At 38.1% G+C, this 20337-nt stretch overlaps 1 protein-coding gene across 18 annotated transcripts in view; it reads right to left on the bottom strand.

Moving 5' to 3' along the window:
* Positions 1–1278: 1278 nt before the first annotated feature.
* LOC103345893 (zinc finger protein 809) overlaps positions 1279–20337 on the bottom strand; it is a 55844-nt gene continuing 36785 nt past the window's right edge. For all 18 annotated transcript variants that reach the window (XM_089315106.1, XM_070059534.2, XM_089315112.1 and 15 more), the window contains 4 exons: positions 6821–6947; positions 6498–6590; positions 3246–3306; positions 1279–3105 (listed from right to left, as the gene is read on the bottom strand). In XM_089315106.1, the coding sequence (XP_089171232.1) occupies positions 3018–3105; positions 3246–3306; positions 6498–6590; positions 6821–6947 (369 nt within the window). In that variant the 3' untranslated portion in view covers positions 1279–3017. The remainder of the gene's footprint in view (positions 3106–3245; positions 3307–6497; positions 6591–6820; positions 6948–20337) is intronic.

Here is a 20337-nt window from a genome sequence, read left to right as displayed (position 1 = left end):
CTACAGAACATATCGTGAAGGCCCACAGCAGGTGTCACCATAATGTGAATTTTGTCCAGCTCTTGGAAGAACTTAAATAGAATTGGATAAATGGTGAAGAATCAAAGGAGGTAGAAATTCAAGACACTAAGTGCAAAAGAGGCAGGGATTTTAAAGAAATCACCAATCATTGCATGATCTTTTTAAGTTTCTCCTTTTTTTTTTTTTTTTTTCAAAATCTCAGTACAGTCATGGCATCTAGTGCACCTGTGATTAGAACACACATGTTTAAATAGAGGAAATGTCATGGCATACGAACCATGATGGAAAATAAGGCTCAGGTTACTGATGGGTAGGGAGTCTGCCAAATCTGCAGCCATATTGGATACCTTTAGCTGGCACAATTCTGACAGTTGCATGGAAAGGCTATGGTTTGGGCAATGTGGAGCTGCAACTAAAAGTGCTGCTGGTGGCTGTGTGTTCCTGATGCTCACTAGCTACCTTCCATATCATGTCAAAACAGTTTAATGAAATAAAATAGTGATCATAATCATGCCAGATGAATCTAATCTAGACCGGATGCAATTACAAACAGGATTAAACCAGCACAACAAATTGAAAGGAAAACAATCCAAAGAACAAAAGCAAATGTAAACAGGGATGTGGCCACCAATGTGACACAATAAATCTGCTGTAGACAATGCCACCATGCCATACTGATGTGCTGGTTAGAGTCCTGGCTACTCTGCTTCTGAAGCAGCTCCCCACTAATACACACAAGACAACAAATAATGGCCCAATTGCTTGGGCCCTTGGAGACCAGGATGGAATTAATGACTCCTAACTTTTGTGTGGCCTAGACTTTGCTGTTGCACCCATTTGGAGAGTAAAGTCCTGAATGGAAGATCTACCTCTGTCAGTGTCTTTCTTTGCATCTCTCTCACTTAGCTCTTCTGAAGAAAATTTAATTTCAAAACAAATAAATCTTTGAACAATTAAATATTGGAACAGAATCAAAGCCAAGAAGACTGCCTGAACTTTTAAGTCAGCAAAACACTGCTCATATCTCCCTCTTCACCCCTATAAACACACATCTGGTAATTTGGGCAAGACCTACAGAAATACAAGTCTGGGGTTCTCATGACTACAGAACTCACTAGAAACTCACTCCCTACTACTGACAGAATACTCATAATCCAGACCTGGAAGTATGTAATTATGCTTGATACAGGAGTTAGGTGACATGCCTATACCAGCACAACAGTTACACACACAAAAAAACTTCATAATTGATGAAAATGTTATTTCAAAAAAGTTTTATTGACTGAAAATTTATTTGTTAACAAAATACATGTGAAAAGCAAAGCTCCTTTTACATGGTCCACTCACAATATGTGAAGGGAAATATGTACATGGTATGTCACAGTGAATTTTGCAGAACATAAAGCCTGCTCTGTCTTTCAGTATTGCTCTGTCATGTGAATTTTCTAATACCTGCAGTGCTGTGATGTTCAACAAAAGGTTTTTCCGCATCCCTTTCACTTCTATAGTGTTTTCCTTATGGAATTCGCTAATGGATGTTATAGTTGGCCATAGACTAAAAAGTTACTCCACATCCACTGCATTCAGATGGATTTTCAACTGTGCCAGTTATATGATGGTCAAAGTTTGCTTATCGTAGAAAGCTATCCCCCATTCACATACTGTCTCAAAATCCTCTGAAACTTCATGCAAAGGATTACCCACATTCATTCCATTTTTTTTGATGGCTGAGGTCTAACTTCTTGGAAAAGACATCACATTCCTTGAATTCAAGAAGTTTCTATTATGTGTGAGTTGTATGATGTCTACTGAGGTGTGATCTCCTAGAAAAGCATTTTCTACATTCATTACATTCATAAGGTTTTTCCCCTGTGTGAATCTTCTGATGTGTAATGAGTTGTGACTTCCGGAAAAAGGCTTTTCCACATGTAGTACAAGAACAAGGTTTTTCCCCTGTGTGCATTCTATGATGTATACTGAGGGTTGATCTATGGCAATAGGTTTTTCCGCATGTATTACATTCATAAGGTCTCTCACCAGTATGAATTCTCTGATGTGTAACGAGAACTGACTTATGACAAAAAGCTTTTCCACATGAATTGCATACATAAGGTCTCTCCCCAGTGTGAATTCTCTGATGTTGAACAAGTTGTGACTTCCGGCAAAAAGCTTTTTGACATGTACTACATTCATATGGTCTTTCACGAACAGTGTGAATTTTCTGATGTTTAACAAGTTCTGACTTCCAGGAAAAGGCTTTTCCACATGTATTACATTCATAAGGTTTCTCCCCTGTGTGGATTCTCTGATGTATGATGAGTTGTGACTTCCGGCAGAAGGCTTTACCGCATGTTTTACATTCATAAGGTTTCTCCCCTGTGTGAATTCTCTGTGCAGTGAGTGGTGATTTCTGGCGAAAAGCTTTCCCACATATGTTACATACATAAGGTTTCTCACCCGTGTGAATTCTCTGATGTGTAATTAGTTGTGACTTCCAGCAAAGGCTTTTCTACATATATTACATTCATAAGATTTCTCCGCCATCTGGATTCTCTGACTTTTAATGTAGTCTGAATTCTGGTAAATAGTTTTTGCACATTCATTGTACTCATGGGGCTTGCCCCCATGTGTGTTCTGTGATGTATAGTAAGGCAGGATGAACAGCTGAAAGATTTCCCACAGGAGTTACATACATATTTTTTTCCTGTAAGTGTTGCCTGATTTAATTTAAAATCTGATTTGCAAATGAGAGTTTTCTCATGCCCAAAGGATTCACAGAGTTTCTCTCTGTGTGTTTGTTGAGGTTCATGGATGTAGACACATTTTTGGACAGTTTTTTCTTCAATCTGAGTTGTGTTTTCTACAATGACATATAGCTTGTTAGAGGTCTCTCCACAATGAACTTTTTTACTTTTTTTAAAAAGTAACTTCCCACTGAAGGTTGTCCCTTTTCTATTGTGCTCAAATGGCTGCTGCACAGTCTGAATCATATGATGCTAACTATGAGGCTCCCAGCATTGGAAGGAGTTTCCAGGTACATTAGGGCCATCCAGTTTCTCTCCCACTGGCATCTCATCAGGCACCCTAAGGAGAAGCACATTCTGTAATAAATTATATGCCTGGGGTTTCCCTTTTTTATAACCAGTTATCAAATACAGCTTAAGTGTTTTCTTAAATCAACTGTCTTGTGAGTTAATATGTTATTGTTTGTGAATACAACTTGCCTCAAATTTATTTCTTGACTTTTCTGGCTGGTTCCAAACAGGTCATTCTTTCTGTTTGCAACTGAAATGAGAAAAAAAGTAACCAAATCCATGAACCACATCTAAGAGTTTCTTTTGGAATGTTAACACAATAGTTCCTAACTCTCCTAGTGGATCCCATTTTAACACACTAGCAGAAGCTCATTTGTGAACATTATATACTTTTTTCTCCTCAATGTAAGTAATCCAGCTTTTCCAATGTTAAATTATTTTAATTAACTTAAATGATTTCTTTCAAGTAGTTTCTGTGTGGGGGTGGGGCAGCTGATTTGGTGCAGTGGATCAAGCCAGTTTGTGCATTGACTGCATCTTACAATAATCCCAGTTTGAGCCTTGGCTATTCTGCTTCCTATACAGCTTCCTGCTAGTCTATCTAGGGAAGCAACAGACGATAGCTCAGATGACTAACAGCCTTCCATATATTCAAAAAGCCTAGATGGACTTTCAGGCTTCTGGCTCTAAGCTGGCCTATTTCTTTTTTTTTTTTTTTTTTAACTTTTATTTAACAAGCATAAATTTCCAAAGTACACCTTATGGATTACAGTGGCTTCCCCCCCTCCCATAACTTCCCTCTCACCCGCAACCCTCCCATCTCCCGCTCCCTCTCCCATTCCATTCACATCAAGATTCATTTTCAATTATCTTTATATACAGAAGATCAATTTAGTATATATTAAGTAAGGATTTCAACAGTTTGCACCCACACAGAAACAAAAAGTGTAAGGTACTGTTTGAGTACTAGTTATAGCATTAATTCACATTGTACAACACATTAAGGACAGAGATCCTACATGAGGAGTAAGTGCACAGTGACTCCTGTTGTTAACTTAACAAATTATAGTGTCAGTAATCACCTTAGGCTCTTGTTGCCAAGGTTATGGAAGCCTTTTGAGTTCGCCAACTCTGATCATATTGAGACAAGGTCCTAGTCAAAGTGGAAGTTCTCTCCTCCCTTCTAAGAAAGGTACCTCCTTCTTTGATGTAAGCTTGCCTATTTCTAACTGTTCAAGGCATTTAGGGAGTGAACCAGTAGTTTCAAGATATTCTGTCACTTTGCCTACAGGTAGATTAAAATCATTCAGTAAACATTTTAAGAATAGGGAAACACTTGGTAAAAATATTCACCCACTGTTTTCCTAGAGTAAGAAGCTTAGTGTTTTCCAGCAATCATGTTTTCCTTTTTCTTTTTCTCATTTTCTTCTTATTAAAATGATGTGTTTTATACTTCATTGCTAATATTCAGTCTTAGAGATAGGAAAACTTTATTGGATAACTTTCTTGCAGGTGCAGGAGAGACATGTGTCTGTCCTCTAATCAGCACCATAACTTAGCAGAATGATCTGTACCCATGCTATCTCTTATTAATTCTTTCAAGGAGAGTGACTAAGTTAACTGTGGGGTTTTTCATATGAAATATATCTTTTCATCTGCAATCTAGAATGACAGCTTTCCCCCATACTCCTAAAAAGCCTGATATCTTCAGCTTTTTGGTACTGGAAAATAGACAGAAAATTTCCAAAACACACAGTGACTTAAGGGAACAGGTTATGAAACACATTTTCTCTTTTGAAAAGTGTTTTCCACCTCATTCTAAAATAAACACACTTGGTATTCACCCCGTCCACAGTATATACACTTCTGCTTGATAAATCAAAATTCTGAAACCATTTGATTTCTTTTAAAAAAAATTATTTATTTATTTGAAAGGCAGAGTTATAGAGAGGCAGAGGCAAAGAGACAGAAAGAGGTCTTCTATTTGTGGTTCACTCCCCAGATGGCCACAACAGCCGGAGGCTATGCCAATCCAAAGCCAGGAGCCAGGAACTTCTTCCAGGTCTCCCACATGGGTACAGGGGCCCAAGGAATTGGGCCATCTTTTACTGCTTTCCCAGGCCATAGCAGAGAGTGAGATTGGAAGCAGAGCAATCGGGACTCAAACTGGCGCCCAGATGGGATGCCATCACTGCAGGCCGCAGCTTTACCAGCTATGGCATAGCACCAGCCCCATCATTTGATTTCTATGTTGGAAGAGCACTTGTCTCTGTTATTCATAGAAAATGCAACATTTTTGCATTTCTTTACCTCTTTCTTGTTTTACAATTATAATAAAAAAGACCAGGGCAGTATTGTAGCAAAGAAGATTAACCTACTTCCCGTGACACTGGCATCATATACAGGAGTGCTAGTTTGAGTTCCAGTGGCTCGTATCTGACCTAGGTCCTTGCTATTGCTCCTGGGAAAGCAGTGGAGAAGCAGTGGAAGACAGCCCAAGTACTTCAATCCATGCCATCCATGTGGAAGAACCCTAGCCATAGCAACTATTTGAGAAGTGAATCAGCAGATGGAAGATCTCTTTCTGTTTCTGTCTCTACTTCTCTTGGTCACTCTCCCTTTTAAGGAAATCAAATATATATTTAGAAAAAGAAGGGGGAATTCTAGGTAAAAGTCTCATCCCAAACATATGTGACCTGTTCAACATGAATCTGGGAGTTCACTTAGCCTTTTGAAACAGAATTTCCTGATTCTCTTGGGGGGAGTTTAGGACCACCAATTGCCATATTCTTATGCCAGATCCTGTTTAGCATTGTGATTTTTAATATCATATTAAAGAGGCTTCCTTTTGGACACCATTCATTATGTTCTTATTGATTGATTCTATTTATTCATTTGAGGGCCACAGAATGAGACAATGACAAAACAGAACATATCTCCTTTTCCAAGTTATCACAACAGCCCATGATTTTCTTATTTGAGAGAGAAAAAGAGATAAAGAAGAGACAGTGAGATAGAGACAGAGCTCACATTCACTCATTCAGTCCTTAAATTTGTGCACCAGCCAATGCTTGTGCCTGGCCAAAACCATGAATCTCTGCAATTAGTAACTAACCAGTGCCTGTGAGTGGCCAAATAAGCAGTGGAAGAGTTAATAAATACATAAATACATGTCTGAAGAAAAGCAGGGTGTGAAAGAAAAGACCAGAACAAGTTAGAATTTAGAGGATGAATCTAACATACAAAACAGCCTAATTAGAGCCGGAAAGAAATGACATTTACAGCATTTATGAAAATATTCACCAAAATCAGAAGGAAAACCTTGCCTTCAGTCTGCAGAATGCCTGTGTCTGAGAGGAGCTCTACACAATCAACATCTGCTGAGACCTTACTTTAACTCCTTTCTGTCCCAGCCTCCCTGCTCAGTGTGTAATGACTGACCTGAGAGACTCTGGTTTAGGGGTTCTATCACCATCCATGGCTCTGCTCCTTGCTCCAACTTCAAGATCACCTCAGGTTTGGAAATACAGTACCCTGTTAATGGGAAGTAATGCTGGACTTAGTTAAACCACTAAGTTAGACTCATTGAAGGACAATAGCTTGGTCCCATAAGTTGTGCAACAAAAATGCCAATTTGAATCCTTTCTCCACTCTTCATTGTCTCAAATCCTACATACTTACCACTAAACCTTGTAAGGTGTTCAATGTTTTGTCAAATTGGAAAAATACATTCCACTTCTGTATGACAGGAGAGTTTCACTCACCCAAGGACAGCAGGCTGCTGTAGGTCTCCAGCATCACATCCCTATACAAGGTCCTCTGAGCATTGTCCAGGTGCTGCCACTCCTCCTGGGTGAAGTTCACAGCCAGTTCTTCAAATGATACCAACATCTGTTGTAACAGCACATTTTTACTCAATATATCACCTCAAGGTCATTAGATGGGAAGACTGTTTATGTCTTATTTACTTTCTATACAAGATGCAGCTTACTTTGAAATATATATGGCAACAGAAAGCAAAAATCACAAGATAATCTCTTGCCCCTAAAATAATTTTATCATTCTCAAATTATGACAATAGATTTTCCTTATTATTTTAGAACTGACCTTTCTTCTACAATTCTGAAACAAGCTCATGTTGTAATCTGCAGACATTAGTATAAACACATGGCTGAGTTAGTATATTAGTCAAACTATAGGAGAACATCAATAATCAGGGAGACAATTTTATTTAAAAAAAACACATTGAGGGCTAACACTGTGGTACAACAGGTTAAAGCCATGGCCTGCAGTACTGGCATGCCATTTGGGTGCCACTTCAAGTCCCAGTTACTCCAGTTATAATCCAGCTCTCTGTTAATGCACTGTTGCAGCAGAAGATGGCCCAAGTTCTTGCACCCCTGCAACAATGTGAGGGACCAAGAAGAAGTTCCTGGCTCTTGTCTTGGGCCTGGCCCAGCCCCATTCATTACAGCCTTTTGGAAAGTGAACCAGCAGATGGACGGTCTCTCTCTGTTTCTTCCTTTTTCTCTGTAACTCTGCCATTCAAATAAAAAAATCTTTAAAATTGTTTTTCTTTATTATCAGGTAGCAGCTCACTGAAATACCAACTAAGTTAAATTTTGTGTATGAATTATTCACATGATTATGATGAAACCAGTTAGTTGGTAAAGCACAAAAAACATAGGCCAAGTAATAGGGCTAAGAACTCTACCATTTCTGGTTAAGTAGTCCTGGGCTATGAGAACAGATAATGTCAGTAGAGGTGTTTATGAAACTAATAATGAAGTGGTCCTTAAATGTTTGACCTAATTCTAACAATAAAAATTTTTGATTTTGTTATTTTTATAAAATTATTTATAAAGTATCTTCATAAACATCCTAATATTTCCTCTCAAAATAATCTATTTGTACATGAAAATGATTGTTTTCTTGCTAAAACACAGGGTTTTTTTTTTTAAATAATTTTTTTTTGACAGAGTTAGACAGTGAGAGAGAGACACACAGAAAGGTCTTCCTTCCATTGGTTCACCCTCCAAATGGCTGCTATGGCTGGAGCTATGCCAATCCAAAGCCAGATACCAGGTGTTTTCTCCTGGTTTCCCATGAGGGTGCAGGGACCTAAGAACTTGGGCCATCCTCCACTGCCTTCCTGGGCCACAGCAGAGAGCTGGACTGGAAGAGGAGCAACCATGACTAGAACTTGGCACCCATATGGGATGCCGGCACTGCAGGTGGAGGATTAACCAAGTAAGCTATGGCACCGGCCCCATAAAAACACAGGTTTTAACTAATGGAGACCAATTACATGTAATTATTTGAATAGATGTGTAATTTAAATATCATTCCCATAGAGACAAATGAGAAAGAACTAAATTGTACAGGGGAAGAAAAAAGAGTGAGATGTGACCATTGACTATCAGGACACAAAGCAATAAGACAACAGAACAGCAAACTCAGTACCTGTAAGAAAAAAAAAATGGAAAAAAGTAAGAACAGAATTCACTACTGATTTAATTTGCAGAGGGAGAAATGCACTTTAATTCCATTCTATGTACATGAGGAGTGAGATAGAAACTGGCATTACAAACTAATGGGGAAAAGGACCAAGAATATAACAGAAAAAAGTGAGAGTGATCTTAGTAACCTCATGCCTGACACTTTCAGTGTCAAATATGAGGGGATGTCCGACTGACAGCTGGACATATGATCTAGAGGTCAAGAGAGAAATCTAAGCTGCAAACAATGGTTTGAGAAGCAGCAGAATTTCAGGAATGTATGATACCATCACAATGATTGAAATGTCTCAGAGAGAACCAAAAATAAAGAAATCAGAAAAAGAAGGAACACAAAATCTCATGAAAAACTGACATTCACTGAGAAGAAAATGAGGAAATAAAAGTGGAGTAGCACAAAAAAATAGAGTGATTAAAAAAATTTTTTTCCTAAGGACATGGAAAAGCTTAATAGTAAGAAAACCTATTGTGTATATGTGCTTCAAATATTGTTATCAAGCATATTTTTATTTCATTTCCACAAATGTTCAAAATATCTGGTATACTTCATTATTCTTATGCCTCTATGGGAAAAAAAAACTCCAGGATAATTTATACAAGAAAAATGTCTTTTATGAGACAGACTCTTGGTAACAAGGGTGCTGGTTCTAGTCCCAGCTGTTCCTCTTCTAATGTAGCTCTCTGCTATGGTCTGGGATAGCAGTAGAAGACAGCCCAAATCCTTGGGCCCCTGCACCCATGTGGGAGACCCAGAAGAAGCTCCTGGCTTCTGGCTTCAGATTGGTGCAGCTCTGGCCATTGTGGCCATCTGGGGAGTGAACCAATGGATGGAAGACCTCTCTCTCTTTCTCTACCTCCTCTGTAACTCTTTCAAATAAAAAAAAATATATTAAAGAAAAAGAAAAGCTAGGTAGAGTGAAGGTCTTTTCAGCTAAGAGCCAACAAGGTCTGCAGCTCTGAAATGGGGATCATTTGACCTCAGGGCAATTCTGTTTCCAGTGACCCAGCTCTTGGCTGGCAGAGCTAACATAGGAGACCCAGAAGAAGCCCCCAGTCCTGACTTTGGATCAGCTCAGCTTTGGCTATTGTGGCCATTTGGGGAGTGAACTAGTGGAGGAAAGACCTCTCTCTCTCGCTTGCTCTCACTCTCTCTGTCTCTACCTCCTTCTGTAACTCTTTCAAATAAATAAAAATAAATCTTAAAAAAAAAAAAACACACACACAAAAATAAGATTAGAAAAAAATGGGGTGGGGGGGCATTTAGTACAGTAGTTACCATGCTCTTCTGCATTAGAGTATTTGGGTTAGATTCCTTCTTTGAGACCTGACTGTAGTTGCCTGGTGATATGGATCCTGGGTTAACAGTGATAATGTATCAAGTATTTGGATTCTTTCCACCCACACTCTACACATGAATCAAGTTTCTGGTTAAAGCCATACCAGGCCCAGTCAACACAGGTATTTGGAGGGCAACCTAGCAAATGGAACTCTCTACCTCTCAAATACCTTTCTTGAAAAATAAAACAATAGGACTTTGAGGGAAACAAATCTGATAACTGCAGATGGGCAATATAGGTCAGAAATACCCACTGATTTCACTGGTAAATGAATCAACAGATGAACCACCACCATGAATAATGATGAGAACAAGAGTGACCATCCCGGCTGGCGCTGCAGCTCACTAGGCTAATCCTCCACCTTGCGCCGCTGGCACACCAGGTTCTAGTCCCGGTCGGGGCGCCGCATTCTGTCCCGGTTGCCCCTCTTCCAGGCCAGCTCTCTGCTGTGGCCAGGGAGTGCAGTGGAGGATGGCCCAGGTGCTTGGGCCCTGCACCCCATGGGAGACCAGGATAAGTATCTGGCTCTTGCCATCGGATCAGCGCGGTGCGCTGGTAGCAGCGCGCTGGCCGTGGCGGCCATTGGAGGGTGAACCAACGGCAAAGGAAGACCTTTCTCTCTGTCTCTCTCTCTCACTGTCCACTCTGCCTGTCAAAAAAAATTAAAAAAAAAAAAGAGTGACCATCTGTGTTATCCAGAAGTTATATTTATGAAGGTAATTTGAACAGTTTATGAAAACAATGGAATTAGAAAACAAATCTATTTTGTCACATTTTTGAAATTTATGCATTTTTTTCCTGATGCACATTTTCCATTAACTATTTTGTAAAATGTTGTCTGTACACAATGGCAACCTTAAGTATGTAACCTAAGTGTAAGTCAAATCATGTTTACCTCAAAGATGTAAAGCTTTAAAAAGAGGCTGGAAAACACAATAAGTAATAAATAATAAATATCAATTACTCTTCACTACTACAGGACTATAGGAAAATGTTGAACTCACAAATAATTCAATAATACAAGAGAGAAAGGGAATAGGAAGAAACAAGAAATTTAGAGGTGCATAGGAATAGAAAACAAAGCATTCTCATATTGCATTTCATGATTAATCTAGTTCTTAACAAAAAAACAGAGCAAGAAACATTTGGACATGCAGCACAATCATATTCTATTGCATAGTGGGTCTAAAATTAAAGTTATGATCATGGAAGTTATTGTTAAACCTGTAAATGGATGAAGCCAGATTCAAACAAATTCTTTCAATTATTCAAAATCATTCAAAGGAAAAAAACAGGGTACATCTAAAAATGTGGTTTAGATAATACAAAAAATAAGTAGACAAAAACATCACATGTCAAAAGCCTGGCTAGAATCATAAATACATATTTACATACAAGTACATTTTTGAGGGAGGAAGTGCCAGCTTAGTAAGGTAAATAGAGGTTGTTATGGTCTGCACAGAAAGACGGGGATTTACTGGAGAGATAAATCCACAATTTCTACCAACCTGTACTCTGCCCTAGAGGGTTGGTGGAGGGAGGGGTGCATATTTAGGCTCATGAAGCACTCCAATCTCTTCATTCTATATGGGACCAGACTCAACAGGCCAAGGTGGAGCACTGTATGACTTCAGTTGGAAGGGAGATGGTTCTGGGAATGCCATGGTTCTCTACATGGACAGGGAGACTCATAAGGTGATGAGTGGATCCCCAGTGATGCATGACTGTGGGGGCCCTACACCCTGTGACTATGCTATAGAGCATGAGATATAACTGGATCTTTGGGCAATCACTGGGTAAACAAACACATTGAGACTGAACAACATGCTCCCCAAATTAAAGAGAATAAAATATTTCTAAAAATGAAATAAGATGACAATACAATGTATCAAAACTTGTGGACTGCAGCAAAAGTAGTAAGAGGAAGGTTCATAGCAATTAGTGCCTACTTCAAAAAATTAGAAAGACATCAAATCAAATAAGTGCTCTAACAATGCATCTAAGGCATCTGGAAAACAAGAACAAACCTAACTCAAAATTAGCAGGAAGAAAGAAATTATAAAAACTTGATAATAAACAATAGGAAAGATCAGTGAAATGAAGAGCTGTTTTTTTTTTTTTCAAAAAAAAAAAAAAAACAGAATTGATAAATCATTTGCCCAAATGAACCAGGGTAAATGGAGAAAATTTAAATTAATAAAATCAGATATCACAGAAATTTTTAAAAAATCATCAAGAATTACTACCAACAGTTATATGTCCACAAATTGGACAATCTAAAAACAATGGATAGATTCTAGACACATACAATTTACTGAAGTTGAACCATGAAGACACAGAAAACCTAAACATAACAATAACCAAGATGGAGACTGATGAGTAATAAAGACCCTCCCAAAAAAGAAATCTCCAGGACCAGATGGTTTCATTGCTGAATTTTACCAAACTTTTAAAGAAGAATGAATTTGAATTCGTCTCAAACTTTCAAAGCAGTAGAAAGAGAAGCAATCCTCCCAAAGTGTTTTCTATGAGGCCAGCCTCACCTTAATTTCCAAACCAGAAAACTTATAATATATAAAGAGAACTATACACCAATATCCCTGATCAACATAGATGGAAAATTCCTCAAGAAAATACTAGTCAATCAAATGCAAAAAGCGCATCACAAAGACCAAAGACCAAGGGAGATTCATCCCTAGTATGTAGGGATGGTACAACATATGCAAATCAATAAATGTGATACAACACACTAGCAAATGTATCGGGGAAAAAAAAAACACATGATTTTTCAGTAGATGCAGAAAAAGGCTCTTTTCATAATACATCTTTTCATGATAAACCTTCAGCAAACTGAGTATAGAATAAACATACCTCAACATAATCAAAGAAATATGACAAATCTATAACCAATATCATATTAAATTTCCACTAAGATCCAGAACAAGGATGCCCATTCTCACTATTACTTCAATACAGTTTTATAAGTTTTAGCCAGAACCAGTATACAAAAACACAAATACAAAAAAAAAAAAAAAACAAAAAAACAAAAAACCACACAAAGGGATACAAATGGAAAGGAGGAAGTTAAATTATTCCTGTTTGAATATGACATGATCCCATACATAGATCCCACTGAGTTTAATAGAACTCAAAAGAGAGTTTGGCAAAGTTGAATCAACACAGAAAAATTAATAGAATTTGTATGCACAAACAATGCCATGGCTGAGAAAGAGGTTGTAAGATCAGTCCCATTCACAATAGCTATAAATATTTTTCAATACCTTGGGATAAATTTAACCAAGGATGTGAAAAATCTGGAAAAATCTTCCATATTCATAGCTTGGAAGAAATAATATTATCAAAATATACATACAACCCAAAGCAACTTACAGATCCAGTGTGATGACAATCAAAACACCAGAGGCATTCTCCTCAGATCTGGAAAAAATGACCTTAAAATTCATGTGCAGTCACAATAATCCTCAAAAATAAAAGCCGGAGGCATCACAATACCAGATTTCAAGACATACAACAAAGCAGTCAGAATCAAAACAGACAAGTACAAGCACAAGAACAGACATGTGAACCAAGGGCACAGATTAGATACTCAAGAAATTAATCCACATATACAACCAATTAATCTCAGCACATCACTGTCTATGGGGCTTAGGATGTCTAGGCAGGGCATCCACAGGCAGCTGGCTCTGGGAGCATCTTCACCTGAGGATGGACAGACTGGCAAGGAACTGTATCCATGGAGGCCTGTGCCTGTGGAGCCTTGTGTGCTGGGATTGCGGAAACACTGAGGCTGAGTGGGAGGGCATCGGGTGTGGCTGAGTCTCTGGGCAGTTGCTCCAGATGGCTCCACATGATCACGCCTCACTAACTGCCTGGGGTCAGTCATTGCTGTGGGAATCACACTCAAACTGAGGACTGCAGGGATACTTCCTATGGTCCTTTTGGCTGCATAGATGAATACCACAGCCACAGAGGCTAGCACATAGACATTGGCCTTCTTGGAGGAGAGGGGTGAGGATGAGATTATGCCAAGAGAACATGATCAAATCCTCCCCTCTGATAAAAAAAAAAAGAGGACATTTACAATGACCAACTTTCATGTCATCTTGGGTACTCTACTCATTCTGGAACACTTATGAGCTCCCTGGCCAAACCCAGCACATGCCTCAGGCATTCCCTGAAGGAGCAGACACTCCGCTAAAGCTCAGAGGCATAGTCCAAAGATAAAAGCCATCACAGGGAAAAAAAAGTATCCTCATGAATGCCTAAAAATAAATGCAACAATTCAACAAGAATAATGAAGACAACATGGCACCCCCAAAGGAACACAATACTTCAATACTAGAATGTGAAGAAGAGATTTAAAAAATACCAAAAATAGAATTTTAAAAATTCATCATAGGCTTACTCAGAAGTAATCAGAAGCAATCCATGAATTAAAGAAAGGTATACATAACATGAATGAAAATTTTTCCCATGAAATTTAAAGAGAAATCAAAATGAACTATTAGACATGAAGAATTCAATAGGTCAATAAAAAATGAATTGTAATGCCTTAACAACAGACATAATGAGGCAAAAGAAAGAATATCTGAGTTAGAAGACAAATCCCAAGAAATTCCATAGTGAGACCAAAAAAAAGAAATTAGAAAACTTAGAAAACTAAAAAACAGTTTTGGAGATTAGTAGATCTTCATGGGATACTGTCAAACAACCCAACATTTGGAACTTAGGAGTTCCTGAAGGCGTGGAAGGAGAGAATGGCCTTTTTAGTGAAATTACAGAGAACTGCCCTGATTTGGAGAAAGAAACGGACATCCAAATACAGGAAGCACACAGAACTCTTAATAAGCATTACTAGAAAAAATCTTCATCACAACACATAGTGTAATCAAACTTTCCACAGTAAAACATAAAGAAAAGATTCTAAAATGTGCACAAGAGAAATGCCAGATTACTTTCAGAGGACTGACAATTAGATTCACAGCTGACTTCTCAGGAACCCTACAGGCTAAGAGAGAATAATGAGATATATTCCAAGGCTTAAGAGTAAAAAACTATCAAACTATAATACTATACCCTGAAAAGCTCTCATTTATGAGTGAAGGTAAAATAAAGACTTCCTATAATAAACAGAAATTGAAAGAATTTGTCACCATTCATCCAGCCTTACAAAAGATGTTTAAGGATGTGCCCCACACAGAAACACGGTCATCAGTATGAAAGAATCTGAAGGCAGAAAATCTGCCAGTAAAATACAAAGGAAATTGAAAGTAAACAATAGGAATATTTATGGGAAAATGGAAGAGCCAAATCATTATTTATCAATAGTCACCTGGAATGTAATGGCCTCACTCTCATGTTAAAAGATACAGACTGACTGTACGGATGGCCTGAATGGATCAAAAAATAAGACCCATCTATTTGCTGCCTACAAGAAACAAATCTCAACAACAAAGATACACAAAGACTGAAAGTGAAAGAATGGAAAAGGATATTCCATGCAAACAGAAAACAAAAATAAAAGTGTGTATAGCCATCATAATATTAGACAAAATAGACTACTGCAAAAACTGTTAAAAGAGACAAAGAAGGGCACTATGGAATGATTAAGGATTCATTTCAACAGGAAGACATGACTATCATAACTGCATAAGCATCCAATTACAGGTTACTTGGCTATATAAAATAAATGTTTATGGATCTAAAGAAGACAGATTCCAAAGGAATAGCAATGAAGGACTTCAAAACCACACTTTCAGCAATGGACAGATCAATGAACAAAAAAACAAGCAAGGAAGCAATAGAGTTAATTGACACTACATTACAAATGGACATAATGGATATTTATTTGAAAGTCAGAGTTACACAGAGAGAGGAGAGGCAGAGAAAGAGAGAGAAGTCTTCCATTTGATGGTTCACTCCTCAGATGGCCATAATGACCAGAGCTGCTCCAATCTGAAGCCAGGAGCCAGGAGCTTCTTCCGGGTCTCCCATGCGGACTTGGGCCATCTTCTACTGCTTTCCCAGGCCACAGCAGAGAGCTGGATCAGAAGAGGAGCAGCTGGGATTAGACCTGGTGTCCATATGTGATGCTGGCGCTTCAGGCCAGGGCATTAACCTGCTACGCCACAGCACTGGTCCCAGAACTTTTCATCTTACAGTTGCAAAATACACATTCTTCTCACCAGCATGAGGAACTCTCTGTAGAATAGACAATATACTAGGCCACAAAGCAAGTCTCAGAAAATTAAAATAAAAAAAAATCAAAATCATACATCATCTCTGCCCACAAGTGAATGAAGCTGGAAATTGACAACTGAAGAATCTCTAGAACATATGCAAACACATGGAGCCTGAACAACAGGGTCCTGAATGAACAGTAGGTCATAGAAAAAAATCAACAGAAGGGGCTGGCACTGTGGCACAGTGGGTTAGCACCCTGGCCTGAGGCACTGGCATCCCATATGAGTGCCAAAAAAAGACCCAAATTAATTCCAAATTAATTAAATCAGAAATGAAAAAGGAAATGTAACAACAGATATCACAGAAATAAAAAGAATCACCAATTACTACAAAGAGTTGTATGCCAACATACATGCAAAAATCTTCAAAAAAATTTGAGCCAATCAAATCCAACAACACATCAGAAAAAGCGTTCACCTAAACAAAGTGAAATTTATCCCTGGAATGCAGGGATGGTTCAACATTCACAAATCAATCAATGTAATACATCACATTAACAAACTGAAGAAAAAAATCATGATTATCTGAATAGATGCACAAAAAGCATGTGATAAAGTACAACATTGTTTCATGATGAAAACCTTAAGCAAATTAGGTAAAGAAGGAACATTCCTCAGCACAATCAAGGCAATTTATGACAAAATCACAGCCACTGTTCTATTGAATGGGGAAAACTTGGAAGCATTCCCTTAAGATCCAGAACCAGACAAGGATGCCCACTCTCACCAATGCTATTCAATGTAGTCCTGGAAGTGTTAGCCAGGGCCATTAGGCAAGAAAAAGAAATCAAAGAGTTACAAATTGGGAAAGAGGATATCAAACAATCCCTATGTGCAGATGACATGATTCTATCCTTAGGTGATCCAAAAGATTCCACTAAGAGACTATTTGAACTCATAAAAGAGTTTGGTAAAGTAGCAAGATATAAAATTAACACACAAAAATAAGTAGCTTTTGCATACCCAGACAATGTCATGGCTGAGAAGGAACTTCAGAGATTTATCACATTCATAATAGCTACAAAGAAATTCAATACCTTCCATCAAATATAAACATAATTGACAGTATACTGACCTAATTAATATTCACAGACCCTTCTTTGGAATACTGACACAAAGAGAACATATGCTGAGTCATAAATCAAGGATAAAATAATGCAGTTTTCTCTCTGATCATATGTAATTAAGTTAAACACCAAAAAAAAGAAAGAAATCCAGAAGAGTCAACAATATTTTAAAATGAAGTAATATATCTCTAACTAATCTGACTGAAAAAAGAAATTACAAGGTGAATTAGAAAATATGTTGAAGACATCATTGTCCTATAATCATAACATTTGTGGTAGATTAATGATGGCCTTTTATTATTATTATTATTTTAACCACGGAAGTGGAATCTTATGCATTCAGAATGTGGGCTGGATTTAGCAACTTCTTTAACAAACAGAACTTGGCTCATTTGAAACATTAAAAACATTAGGGACAAAGGACAATCCGATACCTGAAGCATGTTAAATTTAGATTGAACACATTTGTAAATAAATAACAACCACCTCCATTTATATTATGATATGATTTTGAACTTGTAATGTTAAAAAGAAACAAGAAGGAAAAGGTAACTGTGTTAGCATATTGCATGGTTAAAAAAATAGAAGAGGGACTATATAAAATTTAAATCCTTTGTATGTCAGAGAGACACTCAACAGAGTTAAAAGGCAACTTATTTGATGGAAAATGTATATGCAAATTATATCTCAAAAGATTAATATTTAAATATATGGTATACAAGAAAATTAACAACTCAAAAGCTATAAAAAACTAGCATTGGGCAAAGGCTTAAATAAACAAAAATATACAATGCTTTATTAGCACATGAAAAGATCCTCAACATCACTTATCATTTAGTAAAGGCAAATGACAAAGTCAATGATATACCGCTTTATATCCATTGCGACATCTATTATAGAAAAAATAAATAAATAAGTGTTGGCAAGGCCAGAGAAACTGAAACTCTGATGCACTGCTGGTATGAATGTAAAATAATGGAACCAAAATGGAAGACAGTAGTGAGGGGCTGCATCTGGTGAAGGCCCTCTCATTGTCAAAGTCCAGAGAGAGCATAGGGCATGTGTCTTCTTGTTCTCTGTCTCCTTTAAAATTCACCAGTATTCAATCAATACTGAAGGATCTACTTTAATAACCTCATTCTTTTCTTTTCTTTTTTTTTTTTTTTTTTTTACAGGCAGAGTGCACAGTGAGAGAGAGAGAGACAGAGAGAAAGGTCTTTCTTTGCCGTTGGTTCACCCACCAATGGCCGCCACGGCCGGAGCGCAGCAGCCAGTGCACCAAGCTGATCCAAAGCCAGGAGCCAGGTGCTTCTCCTGGTCTCCCATGGGGTGCAGGGCCCAAGCACTTGGGCCATCCTCCACTGCACTCCCTGGTCACAGAAGAGAGCTGGCCTGGAAGAGGGCCAACCGGGACAGAATCTGGTGCCCTGACCAGGACTAGAACCCGGTGTGCCGGCGCCACAAGGCGGAGGATTAGTCTATTGAGCTGCGGCGCCGGCCTTTAATAACCTCATTCAATCCTACTCATCTCCCAAAGGCCCCACCTCTAAACAACATATTCAGATTAGGTTTCTATTTCATATTGGGAATTATTCCAAACAAATAATACTGAAATCATAACAACATACAATGGATTACTATGGAGGTTTAACAAGAATATTTTTGACAAATGCTTTAACAACGGTGAATCCTGAAGGCAAAATGCTTCATAAAACAAGCCAGAAAAAAAGAGAGCAAATATTATGTGATTTCATGTATATGAAGTTGTTAGTGGAGACAAATTTATAGAGACAGAAACTAAAGCAGTGATCACCAAAGTCCATGATGGAGGGCAACAGGAATTTAGTGTTTGATGCACACAAAGTTTGACTTGGCAAAGATCTGAAATTCTGTATGGAGAGAGTGATGATGGAGGCATAGTAATGTGTATATGTTTAATAACACTGATATGTGTATGTTGAAATGTCCAATGTTATGATACTTATTTTTCACAATGAAATGCTTAAACCATGAACCAGCATCCTCATCCATAATCACCACTGTGACTGATGTATACATCTATTTTTCATTACTCATTTGTAAGTAACTACATGAAATAACAGAAAGTATAAACAGTTTGAAGGAATAAGTCATTTTAGACTGGAAACATACAGTTTTATGTTAGTATAAACTAAAAATATACAGTTTTGTGTGAGTATAAACCAAAGATAGTATTATAAACATAAATAAACAAAAAGTATAATTATTTTAATATTATTTAGCTATTTGCTTACTTTTATTTGAAAGGCAAAGAGAAAGAGAGTCAAAGATAGAACTTCTGCTAACTTACTCTCTAAACACTAACAATAGCCAGGTCAGAGCCAGGCTGAAGCAAGATGCCTGCAATTCAATGTCATTTCCCATGTGGATGGCAGGGACCCAAATACCTGAGCCATCATCTACTGTTAGGGAACCATTCACGGAGAAAGTAACTGAAGTGCCGTTTGAAAGAAAGTAACTGCACAGTAGCGCAGTTTGAAAGAAAAGTAGAAAGGTAACCATGCTAGCTGGTAAGATTTGAAAAGGGACGGCCTAACTAGATGGCCTAACCACAAACTGTCATTGCCATGACTACGGGACCCTGGAAGGTCAGAATGTGGGCGGGGCTAGACTCTAGAAACTGTATATAAGGGGACACTCAGACGCTGTAAACCAGAGGTTGCTCAGCCTCTCTCCCCAGTCCACAGTGCCTAGTGCCTGTGGGGAGAAGCTCCTGGTCCATAGTGCCTAGTGCCCGCAGGAGAAGGCTTGAGCGATCTCTCCTCCTAGTCGACTAGAGTATCAATAAAGTGTATTTAGCTTGACCTTCCTCAGTCTCCTTGACTCTTCCTTTGCGGCAACCTGGCCAGTTCCCGGAGGGGGAGATCCTGACATTTACTGCCTCCTAAATTATGGATTAGGAGGAAGCTAGAATTGGGAGAGGTTAGGAATGAAACTCAAACCCCAATATGGGATTCAGGTGAGTCAACGGGATATATATATATATAATTTTTTTAATTTTCATTTGATTTCAAAGGTATAGAAACTGAGAGAGACAGACTGCTTAAATATTCAGAGTA

The sequence above is a fragment of the Oryctolagus cuniculus genome, chromosome 16 (genome assembly GCF_051225735.1).
Source record: "Oryctolagus cuniculus isolate XC-2025 breed Fujian yellow rabbit chromosome 16, ASM5122573v1, whole genome shotgun sequence".
In the NCBI taxonomy this organism is placed as follows: Eukaryota; Metazoa; Chordata; class Mammalia; order Lagomorpha; family Leporidae; genus Oryctolagus; species Oryctolagus cuniculus.
Note: the sequence above shows the minus strand (reverse complement) of the source record. Positions and strands in the feature narration are given on the sequence as shown.